At 39.3% G+C, this 24,938-nt stretch overlaps 1 protein-coding gene across 1 annotated transcript in view; it reads right to left on the reverse strand.

Annotated features, from left to right (window-relative positions):
• RPS6KA3 (ribosomal protein S6 kinase A3) overlaps positions 1-24,938 on the reverse strand; it is a 1,945,113-nt gene that overhangs the window by 946,449 nt on the left and 973,726 nt on the right. Inside the window, exons 11-12 of the mRNA XM_044072275.1 lie at positions 7,343-7,431; positions 4,952-5,016 (exon numbers count right to left, since the gene is read on the reverse strand). Of these exons, the coding sequence (XP_043928210.1) occupies positions 4,952-5,016; positions 7,343-7,431 (154 nt within the window). The remainder of the gene's footprint in view (positions 1-4,951; positions 5,017-7,342; positions 7,432-24,938) is intronic.

Genomic DNA, 24,938 nt, shown 5'->3' on the forward strand with positions numbered 1-24,938 from the left:
TCTCTTCCATTTGGCCGAATAGGTTTTTCTGGTGGAAGGTCTGCGTGCCTCCAGCAAGATTTCCTGAACTTTTTCGGAGAGGGAGTCATGGGCCACAGTCATGGAACCCTCCAAGCTGTCAGCTTCAAGGTTTGCAGGTTCTGATGAACAGTCCTGTAATTGTGCTGAGTCAGGAGCGGAGGCCATTGAGGCAAGGGCCACGGTTTGGTGTGAGTTATGCTCAGTAGCAGTGGATACCAGTGCTGCCTTGGCCAGTCTGGAGCTATCAAAATTCCTCTTGGTTGTTCTGCCTTGATCTTCAGTAACACCTTGGTGAGTAAAGGTAGAGGAGGGAATGCATAAATTGTTAGGGAATTCCAGCTGAAGGAAAGAGCATCCGTTCTCCAGGCTAGAGGATGGTGCGTCCTTGAGCAGAACTTCTCCAGGTGATGATTGAGGTGAGAAGCAAAGAGATCTATGTCCGGTCTTCCCCATGCACTTGTTATTTGTGAGAAAATGTGTGGATGCAGCATCCATTCGTGTGGATCCAAGAAATTTCTGCTCAGTCTGTCTGCCAGAACATTGTCCTTGCCCGGAACAAACTGGGATTGCAAGCGGATGTTTAGTTTCAGGGACTTTTCCCAAAGAGTCATTGTTAGTCTGCAGAGGGGGTAGGAATGAGTGCCTCCCCTGCTTGTTTATATACCACATGACAGTGGTGTTGTCTGTCCTTATTAGCAGATGACCTTGTTGAAGGGATTTTCCGAAGGCTTCTATTGCATGTATCACTGCCAACATCTCTTTTTGATTTATGTGCAGATGCATTTCCCTGGGAGTCCATTGCCCTTGAATGCATCTGCCCTCCATGTGCGCCCCCCATCCATGGTCTGAGGCGTCTGTTGTAATGGTTTGACTTGGTTGAGCTTTGTTGAAAGACATGCCTTCGTTTAAGTGACATGCTTGAGCCCACCACAAAAATTCCCTTTGCAGGCATGGAATGAGTGGTATTACATCTTCTAGATTGTGGCTGTGTTGAGACCATAAGCTTTTTAGGTACCATTGTAGCTTTCTCATGTGTAGTCTTGCCAGAGGGATCAGAAGAATCCATGATGCCATGAACCCCAGGGCCTGCAGGATCTTCCTTGCGGTCAGCTGGGTGAGCTTTGCTAGGCTTTTGAAGTAATCTGGTAAATGCTCTTGTTTCTCCTCTGTGAGGAAAGCCATTTGTGATTGTGTGTCCAGTTTTGCTCCTAGAAAAATAATCTGTTGGGATGGCAATAGTCTTGATTTTTGAATGTTGACTGTGTATCCCAAAGCCTGTAGCAATTGAATGACATAGTCCAAGTTTCTTATCAAGGTTTGTTTGCTGTCTGCTTGTATAAGGCAGTCGTCCAGGTAAGGGTATATTTGAATCCCCTGGAGCCTGCAATGTGCAACTACTGATGCCAGGCATTTCGTGAATACTATGGGCGCAGTAGATAAGCCAAACGGCAATGCTGAGAATTGATAATGCTCTGACCCTGCAAGAAATCTGAGGTATCTTCTGCAACTGTGTCTGATTGGGACATGCAGGTATGCCTCCTTGAGGTCCAGAGTAACCAGCCAAGACCCCTTGCCCAGCATGGGAAGGAGTTGCTGTAACGTCAGCATTTTGAATTTTGGCACAATGAGAAAAGTGTTTAGAGCGGACAAGTCCAGTATAGGCCTCCATTGCTTTTCTTTTCTTGGAACAAGGAACATTCTTGAATAGAATCCCTGGCCTTGTTCCTGAGGAGGAACCTTTTCTATTGCTTTTATTTCTAACAGCTTTGAAACTTGTATGAGTGCCTCTGCCCTTTGATTTTGTGGCAGGTTTGGCATGCCTTGTCTCATTGGTAAGGTATGGAAGTGGAACCTGTAACCCTTGTCTACTATGTCCAGAATCCATTTGTCCTTGGTTAAAATGTGCCAGTTCTTTGAGAATAAGGATAATTTTCCGCCTAGTGGTGCTTCTCTTTGAGCCTTGGTCGGCGGTGTGAAAGTCAAGTCATTGTGATTGTCCCTGTGGTGCAGCTGAACTCCCTGCGCCACTTCTCTGATTTGGTGGTTGCCATTGGCGGCCCCTGTAGGAGCCTCGGTATTGCCCTCTACCTCGAGCACACCTGTTTTTTCCCCTTTGAAACTTGTCAGTGTCTGGAAAGGACCAATTCTTTGAAGGCCAATTCCTGCTGAATTTGGGTGGCTGAACCTGGAGGAAATCCTTGACTGTCTGTACTGATTTAGCCTTTTCCTCAATAGACTTCAACACATCCTGTGCATTAGCACCAAAAAGCTTCTGTTTTTCCAGAGGTGCATCCAGGAGCTTTACTTTAACATGGTCTGGCAGTGGCTGTTCTTTCAACCAAGCATGTCTACGTATAACGGCCCCTGTCATAGCTGCCCTACATAAGCTTCCAATGCATCATAACTACACTGAAGAAAATGATTGCTAACCTGATGAGTGTTATGAACCAAATCCTGCAGTGCCTTTCTATCTATAGGCTCAGGAGAGGTTAACTTTTTCTGCAAATCATCCATTAAGTAATCCTCGTACTGAAGCATATGAAAAAGACAGTTAAGTGACCTCATGGCAAGGGTGGAAGAGGTATAAACTTTTTTGCCCCATCTCTCCAGGGACCTAGCGTCCCTGTCCGCGGGCAGAGGGTTTTTGGCCGAGGAAGTAGCCACTCCTTTGGGCCCCTGTGAAATAGTTTCTAGATCCACAGAGTGGGCCTTAAAGAGATGCTTATGTGTTTCAGGAACCCTGTAATATCTGTCTGGCTTGACAGGAGCAGGAGGGAGAGAATCAGGGGAAGCACTGGAGTCTGAGTATACATCATCCAAGACATCCAACACTGGAGGAATAGCTAATGGTCCGTGCTGGGGTAACTTAAGGAAGGTACGTAGCCTTTTCCTGGAGTCAGAGAATTCCTGACCCTGCCACTGAAAATGTTCTCTCATGGAGTGGAGAACTTCACCGAAAGAAATATCCTCTGGAGGAGAGGCAGAAGGAATTGATTCCTCAGCATCAGAGTCCTCGTAGGCCTGGAAGGATTCTTCCTGGGTATCCGAGTGCTCTGAATCCCTAGAGGCTTCATCTGAAGAGAGGGTGTCTGTCTGCCCATTTCTAGGCCTTTTATCTGCAGGCGGCTGAGAACCTCTGTCTGGATGCGACTGAGAACCTCTGATAAGAGAGATAAGATCTGCAGCTAGAGTTATGATCTGTTTATCAGAAGAGGGGCCCTGGGAAAAAGATTTAGGATGGGCCTTAGCCTGGCTGTCAGCCTTAGCACGTGTGAAGGCCTTGATGGACATGGAGACTGGAGGCCTAGCTGCCCCACGTGCAGGGGTGACTTTATCCACTGGTATGGTGTCAGGTAAATCTAGAGCTTCGGTTTTGGGAGGAAAATCAACAACCGGCACCGGGGAAACCTCCGGGACCGAAGTATGCGTTAAAGCGGTGTCATCAGCCTGGAGCGGTTGAATTACCGCTTCCGAAGAGACCGATGCACTCGCGGAGGGCTTAGGCGTGGTATCGGTGGACGACGCGGGCCGAGGATGTCGGTCCCGGTCCTTACGTTTTTTGGTAATATGTGCTGTCGGTTGTTCCGACGGCATGATATAAGCGTAAGTTTCGCCAAAGAAGTCTTCGGCAAATTCTGCCCGGCGCCTGAGAGTGCGCTTATTAAAGCAAGCACAGGCAGCACAGGCCGAGACGTCGTGGTCTGGGCCCAGGCAGGGAAGGCAGTAAGAATGGAAGTCCTTATGAGGTATTTGTTTACCACAAGACAAACAATTATTAACTTTTTCAATTTTTTCTGACATCGGCTGAGGCAAGAAAAATGCTCCCCAATGGGGTACTTAGCTTTTATATGACTTCGGTAACTGAAAACACAGGAGCTGACCGACTGGCACTTGCGAACTGCTTCTGCTTCGGGCACCGCGCGGCAAGAAAGACTGAAGAAGATGGCGTCAGCGGATGCCTTTATACCCCAGCCGCTCTGACGTCGGGGAGGAGGCGACATCAGCCGACACCGGACCCAGACTTTGGAATCCGGCTGACCGAAGGGCTGCCTGAGGCAGGACAACCCATATGTCAGGACTGCAGTTGCATTCTTGAAGGACATCTGGGAATATACTACAGCTGCAGTACCTGCCACAGGTGCAATTTATGCTGCAGTTTACTTCTGACTGATCAGGCTTGATCAGGAATCAAACTGCACAGGACAGGAGGGAGTAAATTCCTATATGATATCACTTTTAGCAGTTACTGGGAAAAGCCGAAAGACATTAGTTTATACTATTAAGCTCTGGTAGGGTGCATTTTTGTGTTGAATCAGTTCAATGTGCATATAACTGCTTACATCACACTACCTACACATCATTTAACACAATGCTACAAAAATAATGGGACAGAGTATCAAAAACATTACTCACATCTGCAGTAACATCTGGAAGTCCAGCCAGCACTCTGGAATATTTCTTCTTTCTTTTTTTGGGTGGGGGATGAGGGTGGGAATAGTTGTGAGAAACAATGTTTTAAACATAATGCAAAAAAAAACAACCAGCCAGGACTTTTGTGGCTTGAGCATGCTCCTGACCCCTGAACATGCACCATATTAACCTCCTCGGTAAGTCGTGTTTTCTGAAGTAATGCATGCTTAAACATGATCATAACTCCTGGTATAGTAATTATGAATCAGTACCATTCTACAGGCCTACAATGTTTACTTAGCTTTTAAAAATAATTAAAGGTATAAATTTGAAAGCTGAATGGTAAAATATGACTCAGCATCTTTGACAGGATATTATGAAACTTATACAAACACCTATTACAAATTTGTTGCTTCTTTGTCTGATCCGAGAATTCTCTTCACAGCTGCATTACACGTGTGTGACATTATCAAACTTAATACAATTAAAACATATTAACAGGGTAATAACTGTCACTTACATTCCAGTCTATTGTAGCAAAGAAAGGATGTCTCTTAATCTCTTCTACTCCATCAGGTCCAGCTCCTATCCAATGTACAGAAAGAATGGATTAATTTTGTTTTTCAAAGTTTATGTGCAACTACAGCAAATGTGTTATTTATGTTAATATCTTGAATATCTACTTGACAGGAACATACTTCACTATAGAGAAAGCAATCATTAAGTTCTTGCAATCTACAAAACCTAGCATCAGAAGTGTTCCTGTCTAGTACTGGTGCACATGACGTATTACTATTTAACTGTAACATTTGTTGCTACAGTCTCATTCATTTTCTTACCAAAGACTCATTATTATGAAAGTAAAGGTGAAAAAAAAAAATCAAAAAAAGAATAATCTAGTTTGAAGTTTAGACTAGCTATAATGTATTGTTTCTCATACAGCAGAATAGTACTTCATTTCTCTTGTTGCTAACCCACAACTTAATCCCGGTGGGCTGACTTTACTTGCCATGTGTTCAGTGCTTTATAAATTCACAACCCCGACCCTCCATAGTGTCTGCCATCTCTCCAGTGACTTTGTTTTCAGTTGCACCCACTGTTCTAAGATGAGGTGAGCCTACTTGGCTTTACATGCTTATATATATATTTTACCAGGCTATGCTACACATTCTGACTTATGTTTATGGTCATCTGTCAATGTTAACAATGCTCCTCTAGGCTGACAAGCAGGTTACGTCCTGTTTTTTATCTCGCGATTGTAAAGTCAGCATGCTAGTAGCATTATGTGGTTGTTGGCTACATTGTTCTTTTCCTAAATGTGCAAACGTTCATATATGTTTAGTCACAGATCATTTTGTTTAGTCCATGTTCTGCTTCCTGCCTTTTATTTTCACTTCTTTTTTTTTTACTTTCTCCAAATGTTTAAAGTTTCTAATACCATCAAGGGAACGCACCCTATTCCAAAAATAAGGGTATGATTTAAAGTTCATGAAATCAGCACTGTTTTAATCTTTGGTGTTTTCCAAGAGTACTCATTTCAGCAAGCGTAATGAACTCAGAATAGCCTCCTCCTGCAGTTGATATGGACTTACATGCATTGATAGCATATTTAAGTATGCTTGAATATTCTTTTCTTTTTTATTAGCTCTGTTGCTCCTACTACTGCTAGAATGTTGTTCCAGATGGCTCTTCTGTTAACATTTATACATAATATGAGTTGCTGTTTAAAGCAATGCATTTACGATTTACACACAGACTTGATGTCAGGTCTTTTTACTTAGTGCATGCCTCTAAAGAGGCCGTCTTGGTTTTTCTAAGGCGGGCATAAGAAAGTTGGTGCATATCCCCCCATACATTCTTATGCAAAACAGTGTATGGACTTGCTTAATTTCTAGTATCCTAACCCCTTTACCTGCAGCATGAATGTTTTCCCTTGTGCTGGATATCTGTAAATCAGGTTTCAAAGTGTTTGTGTTATTTTACATTACCTGCCCTGGGTTGAGCACTAACCTGACGGCCTTAAGTGCAAAAAAATTACAGTCATCACTTTCATATTTGTTTGTTCCCAAAATCTCTACACAACACGACAGCTATGCATCATTACGTGAAGCATGTGGGTCCATCCAAACAGTGTCAGACATCACTGGTCAGTTCCCAGACCAGCTCTGGTTTAAAATTACAATGTTCTGAATGTTTGTTTAAAATTACAATGTTCTGAACGTTCGTTAAAATGAACTTTCAGTGTTGTCATTTCGATTATATGAAGTTTGGTGTTATGGTAAGTCGGTCTACTGAAGCAGATCCATATATATATATATATACACGCTGACATAAACATTCACTATTATCACTTCTACTGAGACACTTGCGTGGCCATTTCTAGTGCATGTGGAAGACAGTCCATACCAGTTAAAGATGATCCACAAGTCTTGGAACCACCAACACGCAAATACTTGTCTACTGCATTAAAGAATCTATCCTCTTAAGAAGTTTCGGTGGAAGGTAGTGTAATATGTAAAGTAAGTGAGCTAAGACAGCTGAGAGGGGATACAGAGCTAGCTAATGCAAAGGTTAAACCTGGAAGCAGAGATTAAATACTATAAGAGAGACAAAAGAACTAGAAGTGTGATCTTTAGAAAAGCAAATTACACAGAAATAAATGGAATTTGTGAGAATAATACATGTAGAATAGTACTCAGGAGGAAGAGTGAAATTTAAGGAAAATCAGAAATTGAGTAATCTTTGTAGTGCTAGAGTGAATGAAAATTGTTAAAATGTATACACATGAAATTAAATAAAGAAATGCTAACTTTTTTTTTTTTGTATTACTGTACAAGTATTTATGCCACTTTTTAAGGTAATGTTTAACAAAAATGTTTAAAAAAAGATTATACAATGTAACGTGAAATACCTAATCTGTTTGCAGGGTTTCGTTTGAACAGCATCCGCAGAAGACTTTGAGCCTCAGGACTTAAAAACTGAGGCATTCCAAGCTTTGCTCTATAAAGAAAAGGACAACAAGAGACATCACTTTATTATGATGAACATAAAAATATATTAGATCTGTAAGAGAATGTGCTGCATAATTAAGTACCATAGGATCAGATTAAGACATTTTTGACAGACTACACCAACTTGAATAAATGTTTCTCATATTTTAAAAGGGAAAGTCATTTTTAACAAACAGATAGTATTCATATAACTCAGAACTCACTGCTACATAAACGTGCCAAACAAGCAAGCGTCCATAACAGTGCTTATATTCTGTAGGACTGAGCTGCTTTCTGAGCTGTCCTTGCAAGCCAGCCAACCGTCCATTAGGCATTTAAAGAAATGCTTCTCTGCCTCAGCATTTCCTAGACAAATGCATGCTCATTTTCCTAACAATAAAAAAAGATAGGGGGGAAAAAAGAAAAATAATTTAAAGTCTCCTCTAAGGAGGCCTGTGAAGTGCTACATCATTTTTAAATATGCTACAGACAACCCAATATAATTCATTTTGATAGCAGCAGCCATTTACTTTTGATGAAGTGTGGCTTAAAAGAAACCCACTTCAGTGTCCCTTTTCAGAGATAAGGGAAAAATAAGTAGCTTACATATTCAGTCTTATCTTTCTGTGACAGAATTCTTGAAGTAAGCCCTCCCCGGTGCCATGCAGTCTCAATCAGTTTATAAACAAAATCCAGCAGCACAAAGACCAATATGAGAAAATGCTTTAGGTCTGGATGTTCTGAAGAACACAGCAAATCCACTGAAAGAAATTCGGATCCTAAAATGCAGATTTAGGCTAGACATTGTGTAAAGATAACATGAATAACCAAATGTATTTACTTTGGTACAACTCTTTTTAATCTCATGGTATACACCAGCAATCTTGTCAAAAACTGTTTGCAAATGTATATTCATTTCTTCTGTAATTTTGTTAATCTATCTCACCCTTTATCAGTAAGCGACTATGACAAAGGCTTGCTGTGGACATGTACTCAAAAAGAACTACTCCTCTAGATAAATGCATTTTTACTTCAGAGAGAGGCAGACAAGCATAGTACTTCCAGTATGGCACCATAAGCATACTAACCTTTTCCTCGTTAGAGCCTAGAACTTAGGGGAAACCAGTACTAAATAGAAACTTATCAGCCTGTGAATAACTGAAGAAAAAAAGAGGTGACCGATCACAGATGTTGGAGAAAGTCAAATCTGTGAAGAGAGGCAAGAAAAGAAACACTAAAAACAGGAATAAATCTGTATATTCAATGGGGGCACCTGGCACAGCAAGTGATTCTACTACCCTAACAAAAAGTTGAAATGGTCGAACCTGGTGAGTAAAATCCCATGACCATGCTAGAAATCCACAGGGAAATAAAAAAAAAATAATAAAAAAAGGAACTTAACCTGGAGAAGTTCATGACAGATACAATGAAGAGGTCCCAAAAAGTTGAATCAGTTCTCACCAACATAATCCGATATGTAAATGATTCCTCACTAATTTGCTCAGCTCCCACAGTACCTTCGCTTCCACAAAAAAACTAAACAATCCTTCCTGGTCATTGAAAATTTCCTTAACCAATATCAGCTCACACTTAACCCATCAAAAACCAAATCAATCATTTTTTCCAATAGCAGAAAATCTCCCAACCTTAGCTCCTTCACCATCTTTTCATCTAACACCTGTACTGAACTCGTTGATTCAACTAAACTACTGGGTGTAATTACAGACAAGGACCTTAAACTTGATAGACACCTTGACTCAGTTATCAAGAAGGTGCACTTTAAACTAGGTTCCCTTTACAGGATCAAGCTTTTACTTAAAGATTCCACCAGTCATCCCATCATTAGAACCTACCTACTGTCTAGTCTACTTTATGCCTTATCAATTTTTACAAATCTAAGAAAATCAGACTTAGCCAAACTGGAATCCTGCTACCATAAAATAGTTAGATTTGCAGCTAACCACCCAACCAAGACCTATCACTGTACCTCACTGCAGCATCTTAACCGGCTTGAGCTTCCCAAACAAGTAGCCCACAACCAAGTAGTACTAACTCACTCCACCATCCTCCATCCAGAAAACTGCCTAGCTATTAGCAATATTATCCATCCTTACTCAAGCACTAGGTCCCTTAGGTCATCCGATAAAACTCTCTTAAAGGTCAGTAGATCTAAAAACACATATGGTGACTCCCTATTCTCCCATAAAGTTGCTAAGATCTGGAACATACCTCAAAACATTCTCAATACCGAAAGTATATCCAAATTCAAACTACTACTAAAGGAACACTTCAAACTAACATGGCTATGCCCCTGTAGTAGGCCTGGCTAATCTCTACTGGTACTTCATTATAAGCATCCTTCCTCTATAACTCATCTCTTCCTCCTTTCACTATTTTTCAATTATCTTCAGCTACTAACACCCCCTGCTATTATCAATCCACTGCAATACTCTCCCACTTATAACCCTATCTGATATTAGCAATCCACTGCTATACTCTCCCAGTTATAACCCTATCCAATATCCCCATATCACCCTCTTACCATAACCCTGCATGCTATCCTCCAGGCCTCAGTCTGTACCACCTAATATAACCTCACTGTACATTACGCATTGCTTTCTACCTCATTTTTTAAGCTACATCTACTTTCATGTTATATCCATTAACTTAACCTGTTAAACTATACACTACTAACCTTCCTCTAATGCCACTGCACAAATTCCTTGACATACCATTGACTATAATTTCTTGCTATAGGTCTGACTCAAGGTCCCTCAAATTCTAACAGGTATTAAGACTGTAAACTGTGTAATCCCATCATATTCACACTAAATGTCTGTTTATAACTTAACTAGGTTCCTAAGTATACTATATACATATATATATATATATATATATATATATATATATATATACATATATATATACATGTATATATATATATATATATATATATATATATGTATATTTGTTACTCTTGTTAACTTCATTATTACTAAATTGTAAAATAATCTTTATATGTGCATGTTTATCAAAATACCTGTGCAACCTTTTTTATATGTTCAACTTTGTCAACACTTGTGTATATTTTTCTGTAAACATTGTAACTGTGGAGCCTTTCTCCCCGGGCCTTTGCTGAAAAAGGGTCTGTTTAGACCTAGTTGGACTTTCCCAGTAAACAAATGGAAAATAAATAAATACCTATGTTGATGCTATACAGGATAACATCCATGAAACTGAGCAATTTTTTCTGAGAACTGAGGTGGCAGGAGTCAAGCCTGATATGCTGGAAGAAGTTTTCCAAGACTAGCAAGACAGATCTTGAAGGAATAATTTAAACATAAGTGCAGTGCTGGATGGTACAGAAGGTTAGGATTGTGTGCAATTTATTATCCAGCTAAGTTCTAAATAGATTGATATTCCTGGGGACATCATTCAGATTTAATGGGCCTATCGCACCACTTGGCAACCGGGGAATCAAAGGCAAACAGTGGTCCGTTTTGAGACCTAAAGTCAGAAAGAAAATATTCTGTCAAATTTATGGAATACTGGTATGAGATGGATGCATGCAGGCCAGGATATTCATTGTCATGGACTTTTTTGCCAAGGAAAGATGATGACGACTGGACTTCCTCCATACAATCAGAATGGCAAAACATAAGGACATAAGATTTAAGCTACAATACCCAGATATCTGCAAGGTATAATTACCAGAAGGTGTAAAAAAAAAAAAAAAAAAATCTGAAGACCTTAATAAGGCACTTTATTGGCTAGAAGGTAAAGGACAGTTCGCAACAGCCCAGAGAGATTCTCCCCAATCATGGTAGCAGAACCAGCATACTGGGAAGGGAAAAGTGATTCTGACCAGGTGACTATGCAGCCAGGGAGATTGTTTCCCATAATTAAAGTGTCAAATCAGGGAGATTCTCTCCCTTATTTAAAGGGTGTAAAATTTTAAAGGAAAGAGTTTGAAATTCCCAAAACTGGAGGAATACATGTCCAACACATAATGGTTCCCCTACCTATGCAAGTACTACTGGGCTTATTTTGTTTGTGGTGAATGATTTGGCAGGATGACCCTGGCAAGGGGATACTGAATATGATCTTTCAGAGCTAAGAACAATTGCCACATTACCCATCATTGATGTCTCTCTAGTTTTTTGGGCTCTCATATCTTAAGACTCTTTTGGTGACATGTTTGATTGCAGTCACTGATAACAGCTGAATTTTAACTCTGATGGAAACGACACAATGCACAACTGCAGAACTAATCCTGAGTTGGGCAGAACTGTCTGCCTGAGGCTGGCAATGCGTGGCTTATTTTGGCAAATTCAGCCCACATCTTGGAAGAACTACAGATTTTTATTTGTACATTACTTGTTGTTAGTCCTGTTTATTGTTCTTCTATCACTAGCAGCATGTACTGGTGTCCAACCCTTTATAATTATGTGACAGGGTCTGTTGTAGGGCCTCAAAAAGCTCACTCTTCATTAGTACTGGGAACTGAGTGGGGTGGTTTCACAATCCCAGGATGAAGTGGGGGCAATGCCATACTACTAGACAACAGCATGCAGAACTCCTTTCTGTACTATATTTGTAAGACCTGTGTACAGGGAGAACCATGTATTCTTTTGAAGGAATGAAGGCAGTAGACAAAAGGGAAAAAAAAACTAACAGATCAATGGAGATGATGGCAATAATAAGTTGGAATGTTAACGGCCTATCCAACCTGGTAAAACAGAATACTGAGTATAGCTAAAAAAGAAAAAGCAGATTTTGTAACTTTAATTGAAACTCATTTAACCCAGGATAAGCCACACCTTATGCAAGGAAGAAAATGGTATAGGCTGTCAGCCAGTTTGGAGTAAAAAGGAAAGAAAAGACTAGAAGAGTACTTTTTGTCTCCAAGCAAATACCCCAGCAAACAATGGGGAAGATTAGAGGATTACAAAGGCAGATATGCCATGGTTAAAGGCTTATTAAATAGACAGGTATAGACTACATGTGCTTTATACTATCTCCCCACAGTGATATATACAGAAATAAGGCGAATCTTAAGTAATACTATAGCCTTCCATGATGGAGAACTCCTAATAATGGCAGATTGGAATCAAATCCACTAAAGGGAAGATGCTTAGTGAGATGGGGAAGAAGAAAATTGAAGGCAGAGGAATATACCAAACATACATGAGGCCCGACTAATGTATGAATAACTAAAATGTGGGACAAGGGGCACAGGATTAACTTCTGTTCCAACAGTAATGATTTCTGGTCCCGAATAGACAGAGGCCATCTGTCAGCAGAGTATATACCATACTCTTCAACAAGTAACAACTAGCCCTCTAGCCTTCTCTGACCATACCTTGTTGAAATTATCACTCCAACTTGGTGATGGAGGACTTAGAGTTTTGGAGGTTCCCTGAAATCACATTAAAATGCTAGTTGTAAGAGCTGGACAGTGACAATCTTACAGGATAAAATAGCCACAGTACGAAATTTCCACAATAAAAGGATTGTGAGACTGTTTCAAGGCTGAACAGAAGGAACTGCAAGAGAGACAAAATGAAAGGCAACTATATTGTCATCTAAGAGAATTGCAAGTGAAAGGGAAAATGTTACGGGAGAACAAGAAGTGCAAGTTACTACAAAAAATTCAAGACATTGAAGATGGAGAAAATAATTAAGAATGTAATTCACGGATTGTATTTTTCAAGCACCCAAAAATGTAAAAGCAATGGCTATGAGTTTGAGACACAAGGAACACAACAGGGCTACATATCAGTTGTAGGACCCACAAAAGGGAAAGGAAGTGACCCAGTAAAAGTTGCTTTATACACATTACAACGATCAGCGCAGATACCAAGTATTTACTCCTTCCTTCCAATGGTGCTCTGGAAGTTTGCACTGTAACTTCTAAAGGGTAGTATGCAATGTGAGGTAATGCCAGCTATGGCAGAGAGTAGGGCAGTACATGTGCAACATATGCCAGCATGGCTAGCTGGGATTTTGTAAATAATTATGTCATTTGTATATCAAGCTGATTTGTGTTGCAAAATGTATATGTAAAGCTGCTTGCATTAAAAATGTACCAACAGTGGGTCCTGCTAGACAGAAAAGAAATACATCTGTATGTCAGACTGTATTCTAACTGTTGAAATAATATATTATAACAGAGGATACTGGAAGAGAAGAGGTTGCTCTAAGTCCAGCTAACTTTGAAAAATAGTCTAAAAAAAGAAATTACCTGGTTTAGGACATAAAGATCATATCTTACAATTCTAACTGCAGCCAGAGATGAAATGTCTGTGAGAAGCATTGCTTAGTAGCTCTGTAGGAGGATTGGAAGTGTTAGAATTGTCTTACAGCTTCCAGATGCTGTAACACATCTTAGCAAAAGTTGTGTGTGTGTGTGTGTGTGTGTATTGTGACACCCATGTGCAAGATTCTGGCTCAGCTTCTAGTCAGGGGGGTAGTGTGGGAACCAGAGTCAGATGACTGGATGTGATGTCACTTTCTAGCCAGCAATGAAATTATATTTAGATATTAGTGAGAGGTGTCAGTTAGCTCTCAGCAGTCTGTTTGTAAAAGTTGACAAAGAAGGATCACTCACCCACTTCATCTTGCCTTGCTCTAGTAAGTGAACCAGGGGACAGTAATTCTTTAGATCAGTTAGGAAAATATAGTGAACTTAGTTAAGTATTGTTTTTCTGTATCTGTGTGAACCTTTCCATCTGTGCTATTTTTAATATTTCCTGTGGCTGAAACTCTGGTGTTTATTGTAAATAGATACTTAGTAATTTTATGTTCTTTTATTACTTATTATTACATATATTTAAACTTTTCATTGTTGCTGATCTTTTAGAGAATATATTAACCTTTGAGAGCATTTATATTGATTTGGTGATGCTGTGGCCACTCCTGAAAGCCTTACAGTTTGGTCAGCATTACCATTGGTATTAGTATTAATTTCATTCAGTATCATTAGGTTCCCTAGTAACAGCCTCAGAGGGCTTTGTGGGTGTTCTGGTGGCAGTGTATCTACCTTATAGCCTAGGCAAAAGTGGTAGAACCAGTAAAGCTGTGCCAGCCTTTCCCAGTTGTGTGTGAGAAAAACCAAAGCTCAAAGACTGCATGTTTCAACTACTTTGAACAGGGACACTCAGAGCACTGATTCACAGACTTGTCTTGGAAAACGTGGCTAAAGACTTAACCCTATAGTTGCGTCAGTGGGGAGTCTTATTTGGGGCCTGGAGAGACCGAGGGAAACCCCCCAGGATGGCAGTGTGTTCTCTGTCTTCTTAAGAGAAATTGTGATTGGTGCAGAGAGGTGTATCTGGAACTACTTTATGTATTCTGTTTTTATTCCAAGTGAATGTCCCTCACCAGTGTCAGTGGTGAGGATTAAGCCTTCTTGATTAATGACCCAGAGGAGGGATGTCATATGTGGAGCCCAAGCTTTTTAATTGAATCAGATTATGTCCTTGCATGTCAAACAAATGTTAATACCTCTGGAACCACAGCGATCATCAAAGAAGTATAAATGGTAAACTTAAGAAAAACTATTTTTACAGTTGTAATATTCTTTAGTTTCTAGGTTTTAAACTGGATTTTAAAATTTACAGTAAACACAGTAACTATTAAGTTTGTAATATTTGTAAACAACTTGCAATAGCTCAGGAACCACTGAAGTTAAACACACTGTCAGTAGCATTTTAATCATCCAGCTTTGAGCTTTCATATGAGGCTAAGCAGTTCTTACTGTGTCATACCTCTCAACCTCTTAACACAAGAAATCTGGACAAAAGCAAAAATAAAGTGAGGTCAAGGGATCAAAAGATAGGGACAGATATTAAACATTGTTCATATAAGCTTAGAAAGTTGTTGGAATAAATGGTTTAGTGTTGACATGCATTTTCTAAAGGACATGCAGTCCGAAACTCAAATATCTGTCATTTTGTAGTGACTTCAATCCTCAATGATTGCCAGAAAACCGCAAATTTTATAAAGAATAGAAAAATATGAGACAAAAATCTGGACAGTCGAGAGATATGAACTGAGCTACTTGGTTGTGGAGACATTTAGAAAAATATGAAATTTATGTTGATATAAATAAATATTATTTGAACAATTAATATATCATTACCTGCACTAGAGAAAGAGGTCATGTAACAATACAGTTATGCTTGCCGTTGTGTAAGCTTAAAAGTGAAATATTTTAATACTTCGAATCTAGCATAGTTTTGGAATTACTAATGCAAATATGAACGATGTCTAGAGGTGACAGCAGGACTGCAAAAACACCTGATGGTGTCACTCAACTGTAACGAGTTAATATAGGAAGATATGAGGATTTCCTGAAACAAGTTTAACTAAAAAGGCCGACAAATGAGGAAGCTAAACAATTAACAAGGGAAATAAAAGAACAAGAAATAAAGGATGCTTTGAAAAGAATGGCTAACAATAAATTCCCCCGGGTATCACATGCTTCCAACTGAAGTCTGGAAACTGAAAGCTGAAGATCTAGTACCTGTGTGGAAGAAACTATTTAACCTGGCACTGCAACACAGGGATATCCCCAAAATCTAGAAAATAATGGCCATCGTCTCATACATAAGATCCTAAAAAACCTTTGTCCTATTGACTCACTTCAGTTTTAAACCAGGACTCTAAAGTATTCATGGTAATACTGGAAACAAGACTACACAGGTACTTGCTAGTACAGTTGATCTGGGCCAGATAGGTTTTGTAAAGGACAGGTATACCTCTGAGAATTTAATAAGAACATTAATAAACATTCACAATTTGTCATGGAATAAGCAGGTATGGCTTTTGGGTCTAGATGTGGAAAAAGCCTAGAGTGGGAATATTTCTTCATGGTATTAAAGAAAATTTACTTCCCAGGGGAATATTTAGACCTCTAAGGCAGATCTATCAAGGTTCAACAGCTAAGGTTAAAAAAAGAGCAACTTTATCAGACAAGTTCCTGACTACTCAAAGATCTAGGCAAGGCTGTCCCGAATCCCCTGCTTTACTAACATTATATTTAGAACCACTACTTGAGAGGATAAGATCCACCCCAATACGAAGATGCTACTGGAGGCTACTGAAATTAAAAATCTATCTGCAGATGACATCCTGATGACCATGACCCACCTGAGGACCTCACTTTATTATGGTCTTTACTACAGGAATACAATGATATTTCAGGTCTATATTATATACTCGAAGTTACTCAACTTCGAATACGATATGATCTATACCATATCGTCAAAGTCCAGTAACATCGAATACCTAATAAAAACATTAAATAAAGTAAAAAAACAGAACTACTTGCTCCCCCCACACCCCCCACTACTTAAATATTCCAACTCCGAGACCGCACTACATTGAAGTAAATGGAAATCTCCCCTTACGGAGATTTTCATTTACCTCTTCGATGTTCTGCGGTTTCACTGTTTACGTGTCGGCAATGTCAGAGTCGACATTGTGATCGTTCGAGATTCTGATATAGACCAGATATTTCGGGCTACAAGGTCAATATACAAAAAACACAGGCTCTGGATATAAATGTTCTGGACAGAGATGTTCTACACAATACCTATCCATGCATCTGGAAAGTAAGTGGGATAAATTATTTAAGGATACACATGGCAAGAGATGAATCAGATAAAAGGGTGCCAAAATTCAGGAGAAAGTATACAGAAATTTGCAAGGTTGGAAATGCCTAAATCTGGACTTTTATCAGTGTACTCAAATCCTCCATTGGTAAGTGGTCTTCCATAAGCTACATTATTCACAGGCATTCTGGTGGTCAGTTGAAAATAAAGAAATAAATAGATTTGAGAGATGGATGAAAGATTTTATATAGCAAGGTAGGAAGTGAAATACAACATTGGCAAAAATGAAGCTTTACAGAGATATGGGAGACCTGGGAGTCACAGATATTAAAAATTATTGCACAAGCAAAGCAAAAGGCACTCTATCAGATATCAAGCCAATACCTACAAAGACAGATGGAAAAAAATTACTGTAGAGAAGGACAGAGACATATGGGAGAAGGCTATATTAGAACTTATGCGGGAATTGGCAAGAGAAGAACTTAACACCTTCATAACAAATAATCTACAGGAGAAGATCACCAAAACTTTTAAACATAAAAGTCTTGGATAAATAACATTTTTCTAACAGGCATGACAAAAATGGACCACGAACAACGTTCTCTAGGATGGGACTGCGCCAAAGAAACCAATGGAGTGAGGTGCTGGCATCAACTGGTAACAAAAGGACAGACAATGCTTTGGGACAGAGCATTGGCCAAATATTTAATCCCCGCCGGTAGGAGACTATATGAAGGCTTAAGGACGTAGTTGAAGTAAACCAAATGGATATCAGTAGGACAAGAAAACTGGCCACCCATAATTAACTGTTGTATAGCGGAGACTAGATCAGCTGTCAACAGGACGGTGCTAGTAGCAATATTACTGACTAAAAAGGATCTAATGTGGGTGAAAAAATGCCCAGAAATATTGTGTAGCTTCCTAGAACAACAAGAAAATACCAGATTTTTTTTTTTTGTGAAAGTATCAATACACATCCTTTTATAACCCTGACAGATTATCAAAAATCTTCCTAGAGGCTGACCCAATCTGCAGTCGAGTAGGATGTGGGGCAAGGAGAACTTGGTAAAGCTGGCTGCAAGTCTATCGATAGTTCAACCTGCTCAGAGATTTCAAACTTGGTGTGGACCTTTCAAGACCTGTCTAGAACAGACTTGGTCTAGACCATATATCTATTTTTCTTGGGTACAGCTGAAACTTCCCCTTTGTCATTTGAGAGTGAATGCCTATTATGGTCTATACTGCTGACTGCCAAAAAAATGATCACAAGAAAATTGACTAAAAAAAGCTAACATGGCCTATCAGAAAAAGAACCTCTGAATCCTTGATGCTGTGGATCCCCCCCTGAGCTTGAGGTGGTGTCCATTTGAATTCCCCGTCTGCCTCAAGGGGTCTGTCAGAAGAGGAGTCAAAAGTGGACTGCAAGGCTTTCCAAAACAAAAGTAATTTCTCTCCTTGTTGATCCATCAGTTAAGGTTTTTATGAGTTGGAGAAACAAATTCCCACAACAAAAAGTGCCTTACCTTCTTGTCCAATGTTACAGGTTCATAAGTGATTGCTAAGCTAATTCCCTTAAATGGCCTTTTTAAGACTACCCATGCTTCTTAAATGTATTGGACCGGTTATACCACTCATTTTATGAGGATTATTAGGTAAGAGCAATCAAGCATTCACATGCTTCTTTCTGACAGGAACATAAATGGCAGACTACGGTTAAAGTTATGATACCCCATCGACTGATCCAGGTAGTGCTTGAACAAGTGGAGGAAGGAACTTTGCTTCATATGGATAGGAAATCCATTCCATAGAAGTGGTAGTCCTGGAGATACATACCTGCCCCTTCAACATGTCTTACTTATGTTGCAGACACGGTTTAAGTCCCTAGATTTCTTATGCTATTTATTTTGTGAATGTGCAACAGGTCCATAAAGGCTGGATTAGAGGCTGCTTTCTAGGCCTGGCATAGATTGCCTCTCAGCAATCTGCAGCACAGTATAAGGATAAAGCCCTGAGGTAGTCCACATAGGACGTGTTGTCTACAGCATATATTCTTTTTTTGAGAAACCTCTGCGGATACTCTAGTTGTTTTATGTCCCTGGTCAGGTACATAGGGAAGAGGGCACTGTACTCAATGACTGGTCTAATGAAGGCAGAGTACAAAGATACAATGACATGCTTGGACCTAGATGCCATACCCTTGCTTATAAGTTGCTCAAAACAGAATTATCTCCTTACTGCAGCAGACATGTGATGGTTAAGGGCAAAGTCAATGTATCCATGACCTTTGGACCAAAAAGGGAAGATCCATCAAATGAGGTGTTCAAGAAGGATGCTTTAAAGTTGTCCAGAAAGTGAGATAATCTCAGCCAAGTATGGTAACAAATGATGACGCCAGTACACACTGCTCTTGATGCATTAGAGACTAGTCTCATGGTCATATTGGTAAAGGATATCATATGTAGTCAGTTGAAACTTTAATAGTTTCCTTGTATCTGAAGTTTCAGACTTCCAGAGAAAAATTAGTATCTCATTAGTTAGTTCTCTATGGAACCTAGAGGTCCAAAATGGAGAGATGATACTGGTCTGAATGGAGAGATGATACAAACAGCAACCAAAGGACAGTATTGCTGGAATACAATTCATCCTTAATTCTTGGCAAGTACCTTCTGAAGGTTGACCCTGTTTTTACAAAATCTCACCAAGACAGTACAGACTGCATTTTATACAGCAAATATCATGGACAGATACAGGTTAAAAAATAAAAAAGATAGCTGGGTGCACAAGTCCCAGTATAAAAACGGCCCAGTCCTAGTAGACACATTGGTGCCAGGATTGGAAAAAAAGCCAGTGCAAAGCTCTCAAGACACAGAAACATTCCTACAATGGAGGTAGGCCAGACTGAGGAGGAAAACGGCATCCATGTTGTAGAAGGATGCAGTAGTCCACAAAAACGACAGGCCAAAAAAGAGCCATAAAGATGATAACAGTGGACTATTGAGAATAAGAAAAAAATTATTTTATGCAAGAAGCCAAGAATTCCTGTAAAGAAGATAATCAAAAAGATTACGAGAGAAATTAGAGGCCAGAAAAATACTTGCACAAGAAAAACTGTCAAAAGCTTCAAATGCAAATTTCAGTTCACTAACACAACAGACTCATGAAAAACATTATATAAACCAAGAAACCTTGGGCCATTTGTAAAAAAGTAGTGACTGAGGAAATGCAAAAAAATAAAAACAACACCTAGAGATTTTTGAAAGCTATAAAACAGAAATCTGGACATGGGAAAGCAAGAGTGATCTGATATGGTTCTATACTTATGCAAAGAACGCCAAACTAATCAATCCAACAAAGTAGTTCCAAAGATACTTGGAGAAATACAGGTAAAGGCATCCAGATATGGAAAATTTCACAATACAAAAAATAAGATCGCAAAGGGGGAATGAAGAACAGAAGATCAGTAAAGCAGAAGTTAAACAATTAGAAGCTGAAGTTATGGAATACCTGCGAAGAAAAGGATTTAGTGTAGAAAATCTAATACAAGTTATGGCAAAAAATGATGGAACAATGAGTCCCCAACGTAAGGAGAAACAGGCGGAGTGGCAGACATCTGAAGAAGAAATACAGAAGTGGAAAAGAAAAAGATATTTAATGTGGTGCAATATTCATGTAAAGGAGAAAGCAAAACTAATAAATACAAAAACAGCAGCACCAAAGATATGTAAAACGAAATGCAAGCAAAGGCATCTAGATGTGGAATATTTTACAATATCAAAAAAAAAAAAAAAAAAAAAAAAAAAAGGGGGGGGGGGATTAGAGAAGAGAGCTAGTAATGGAGAAGTTAAAAAAAAAAAAAACAGAAACTGACGTTATGGATTACCTGCAAAGTAAAACATTGCATAGAAAATCCAGCTCACAGCAATATGGTACAAGGAGTTTGCAAATTAAGGAGAAACAGGGGGAATGGGAAGCATCTGATCAGTTGCCACAGGAAGACGCTGGAACCTTCAGTAGAAAACCAGTACATAAGTTCAGTTGGAGCTGCACAGCAAGTGAAGGAGTAGAAAAAGATAGCAACTCTGATAGAGTCAATGTTGTGGAGTGATAGGCCAGTAAATTCCCAGATCAACGGAGTATGCAGGATGCAGCTGAAGAGAATATGTCACATGAAGATATTCTGGATTTTTTTGTAGAATGCCCTCAGGAAACAGACAATGAAGAATGTGGCCTTAGCTTAGAAGAAAAAGATCTAGTGGAAGAGCTGACTGATTCAATACAGGAGAATAGACATTTGAAGATCGATGAAAGAACTAGGTTACAGAAAGTCAACAAGACTCAATAAGACCCAAAGTATTAGAAGTCTGATAAAACAAATGAACACACTAATGAAGACTATTAACAGAAACTCACATGATACAAAAGTAAATAAGATATAGTACTGTACAACTAAAGTAATGACAGGTAAAGGTTTACTGCAAAAATACAGGATAATAAGAGAAAGGAAGGGAAAAAAATCAAAAGCCATCATGAGAGTATTGAATAGAGGAAACTAAAGCAATCAAGACAACAAGAGATAAAGTTACAGTACAGAAAGGAGAACAGATAAAAATACTTAGAAATACAGACGTGATAAAAGCAATGGGCATTATTAGAGCAAACCAGGATCTATTGCACACTACTGCAAACAAACTAAAGATATCAGCACAGGGAGAACAATTTTGAAGATATGTAGATAAATATAAAGGAAAAGTACAAAATAAACAATTTGTTGATGACCTTCAAAGTTTTATAGACAACTGGGAAACAAAACAGAAGGAAAAGAAATGCCACAAAAAAAAAAGAAGAAATAGACACATTTTAGAGAAATTTCTCTGAAGATCTTGCGGAACATAACAAAGATGCTCAATTGATAGTAGAAGTACGAGAAACAGTAAGATGTTCAAATGTACAGGATATGAAATAGGATGAAGTAACGGCCAGAGAAACAAACAAAATTAAGAAAAGCTCCTAACTGGAAACCCCAAGCCAAGATGCATCACCTAACTTCTGGCTAAAAGTATTGACATCTTCACATTAAGATTGAGCCCTGAGTACGAAGTACTTATATGTACAACTCGGACAGAAACCAACCTGGTTAACAACAGAAAAACAATACTCCTTAAGACTGAACATGCAAGCTATCCTAAAAACTATAAACACCAACAACTTGCCTTCCAACAATATATGAACTATAATCTGGAATTGATACAGAAAGAGATTATAATCATTTAGAAGAAAACTCAATCATGGCAATAGAACAAAAGGGTAACAAAACAGAGTCACATGGAGCAAAGGATCATTGTTGCTAAACAATATCATACTGGAGAATTGTAAAAAGGGGAATAATCTAAGTATAGCATGGACAGATTACATAAAGGAGTGCTTACATATGTATATGATACACCTAACACTGATCAATTATATTACATGAACCATGAAACAGTGGCAAACTACTTTGCAGCTAAGCCATAACAAAGGACAAATTATTATCCCACAGACAAAAATTCAAAGGGGGATAGTCCAGGGTCACTGTCACCGCTTCCCTTTTGTCTTGCCCTTAACCCATTAAGCTAACAGATTAGGACATGGTTATGATTTAGCTCCCAAACAACAAGAAAGTGTAAAGACTTATCATCTTTTTGTGGATGACTTAACATTGTATAGTTCCATCAGATAAGGATCTCTGGTCAAAACTTTCTCAAATGATATAAGAATGTCAACTGGTCTTGATAAATGTGAAAAAGCAACACTTGAAGGAAACCTGCATCATCAAGAAAATATCAGTCTGGGACAGAAGACTAAAATTAATATGGAAACAGCCCTAACATCTAGGATCAAAGTCCAAGCCATAAACCAATTTGCTCTTCCTGTTCTAACTTACAGTTTTGGAGCAATTGGCTGGCCCCAAATGTTGCTGCACCAGATCGACAGGAAAACAAGAAAGGTGCTGCATGCTTATCAAATGACATATAAAATCAGTGTATGCCAAGATTATATTCCTTGTTCTGAAGGAGGTATGGGCTTCCTTGAAATTGATTACATGTACAGATCTGCAATCATAGGACTGCACACACCATCTGCTGACCTCACCATATCCAAACATAGTCAAAGTTTTGAAACATGACAAGAACAAATCTAAGATGACTTCCAAAGTCCATTGAACATTTGGAAAAACAGACAAACGTAGGTTCTGTAAAACAAAACTTGAAACAGTTGCACATCTTGTTGCTGGGTGTGATACACTAATACTGAAAGGCATAATAATGTGTCAAGACTGCTACACTGGGGATTGTGCAAACATTACAATATTGAAGTAGCTGAGAAACATTGGAAACATCAGCCACAAAGCATTACAGAAAATTATAGAGAATGATGAAGTTTATATCACATGGGATTATCCATTAACAACAGTTCCAAAAATAGATGAGAGAAAAACAAATATAGTAGTCCATGACAAAAACACAAAGCAGCACTAATCATTGAAATTGCTACACCCAGTGACTACAGTGTCTTATGTACAGAGAGATGCAAAATCATAAAATATATGGATTTTCAGGCAGAAATGAGGGCAGTGTGGAAGGAGGATACCCAGACAATTCCAATAATAGTAGGAGCAATGGAGTCTCAAAAAAGAACTTACAGTCTTATTCAGATATGCTGCTGATACATGTAGCTCCGTATGAAATGCAGGAGTCAATTCTGGGCACATTGTGGGTGCTGCAAATTAGCACTTTTAGCCAACATCAAAGACTGAAACAATACTAATTTTACAAACTTTAATCACAGTTTGACGTATGAATGGGGTCCATTCTTGTCATGGCATTAGAAACCCAAAGGACTTGGAGAAATTAAACTGTGGGGAACCTATAATATCAGAAATACAATTCAACACCCTAAAGGAAACACTCCTGAAGCATAGACCCTGATTCCCAAAATAATCTACCACTCTGGATTCCCGCTTTTGGCAGATGGATCATAGAACTCTCTTCAGACAGTCCTTTTTTAGTAGGTGCTGTAATGACAGCAGAATGCATGAGAGGCTGTCTGCTCTAATATTGTCGATCCTTCAGAGATGTTTATTCAACTTGTGGGGGATTGGCTCCTCCACACTGGAATCCCACCAAGATCACATCTATGTGGCAATCCACAGGAGGGGACCTCCCAGGAGACAGGCTAAGTTCTAAAAGTCTCAAATAACACCTCTTCATCTGTGGAAGGAATATACATGGGCCATTTCCTCCTCTGTCTTAATTCTATTAGGTCACCAAAGGTAGCAATATTCAGGAGGAGATCTTAGTGACCTTTCCCCTTCAAGTCTTCAGTGGGGGGACACCTGGAAAGTCCAAATGTTTCCTTTTACACATACACTTTCTATGCTGCTCAGCAGGGGAGAGGCCTAAGGAGTCAGAACTGTCCACTGGGGAAAGGAAGGGTTGAGGCGATAAGAGCTAGTCTGAGCTGGGTGGGTTGTTGGGAGTGAATGTCTTCAGAAAAATAAGGCAAACTGGGAGGAACAGAGGTCTCAAAAATCCCCCCCTCCCATGATGAGTGACAGGCTCATAACTTCTCAAATGCCTTGAATGCTAATGAAGCTGCCAATGGCAAAGAGGAAAATCTCCAGACCAACACCAAATCCAGTGCTGAAAGCATGGAAAAAGTCACCCTCAGCCCAATGATCTCGGCAGCTCTGAGGCTGAGACTGGTGAAGAAGAGTTGAAGATTGAGGCATTCAAGTAGACAGAAGGAGCCAAACCAGATGGGGATGATCCTGACCCAGAAAGCCTGGTGTCAAACTCTCAGCTGTGGGACTACTTGGCTCAGAACGTCACAGTCTAATGGAGGACAGTAGCAATCAATATAC

Source organism: Protopterus annectens, chromosome 5.part0 (genome assembly GCF_019279795.1).
Source record: "Protopterus annectens isolate FY-2018-M chromosome 5.part0, PAN1.0, whole genome shotgun sequence".
NCBI lineage: Eukaryota > Metazoa > Chordata > Ceratodontiformes > Protopteridae > Protopterus > Protopterus annectens.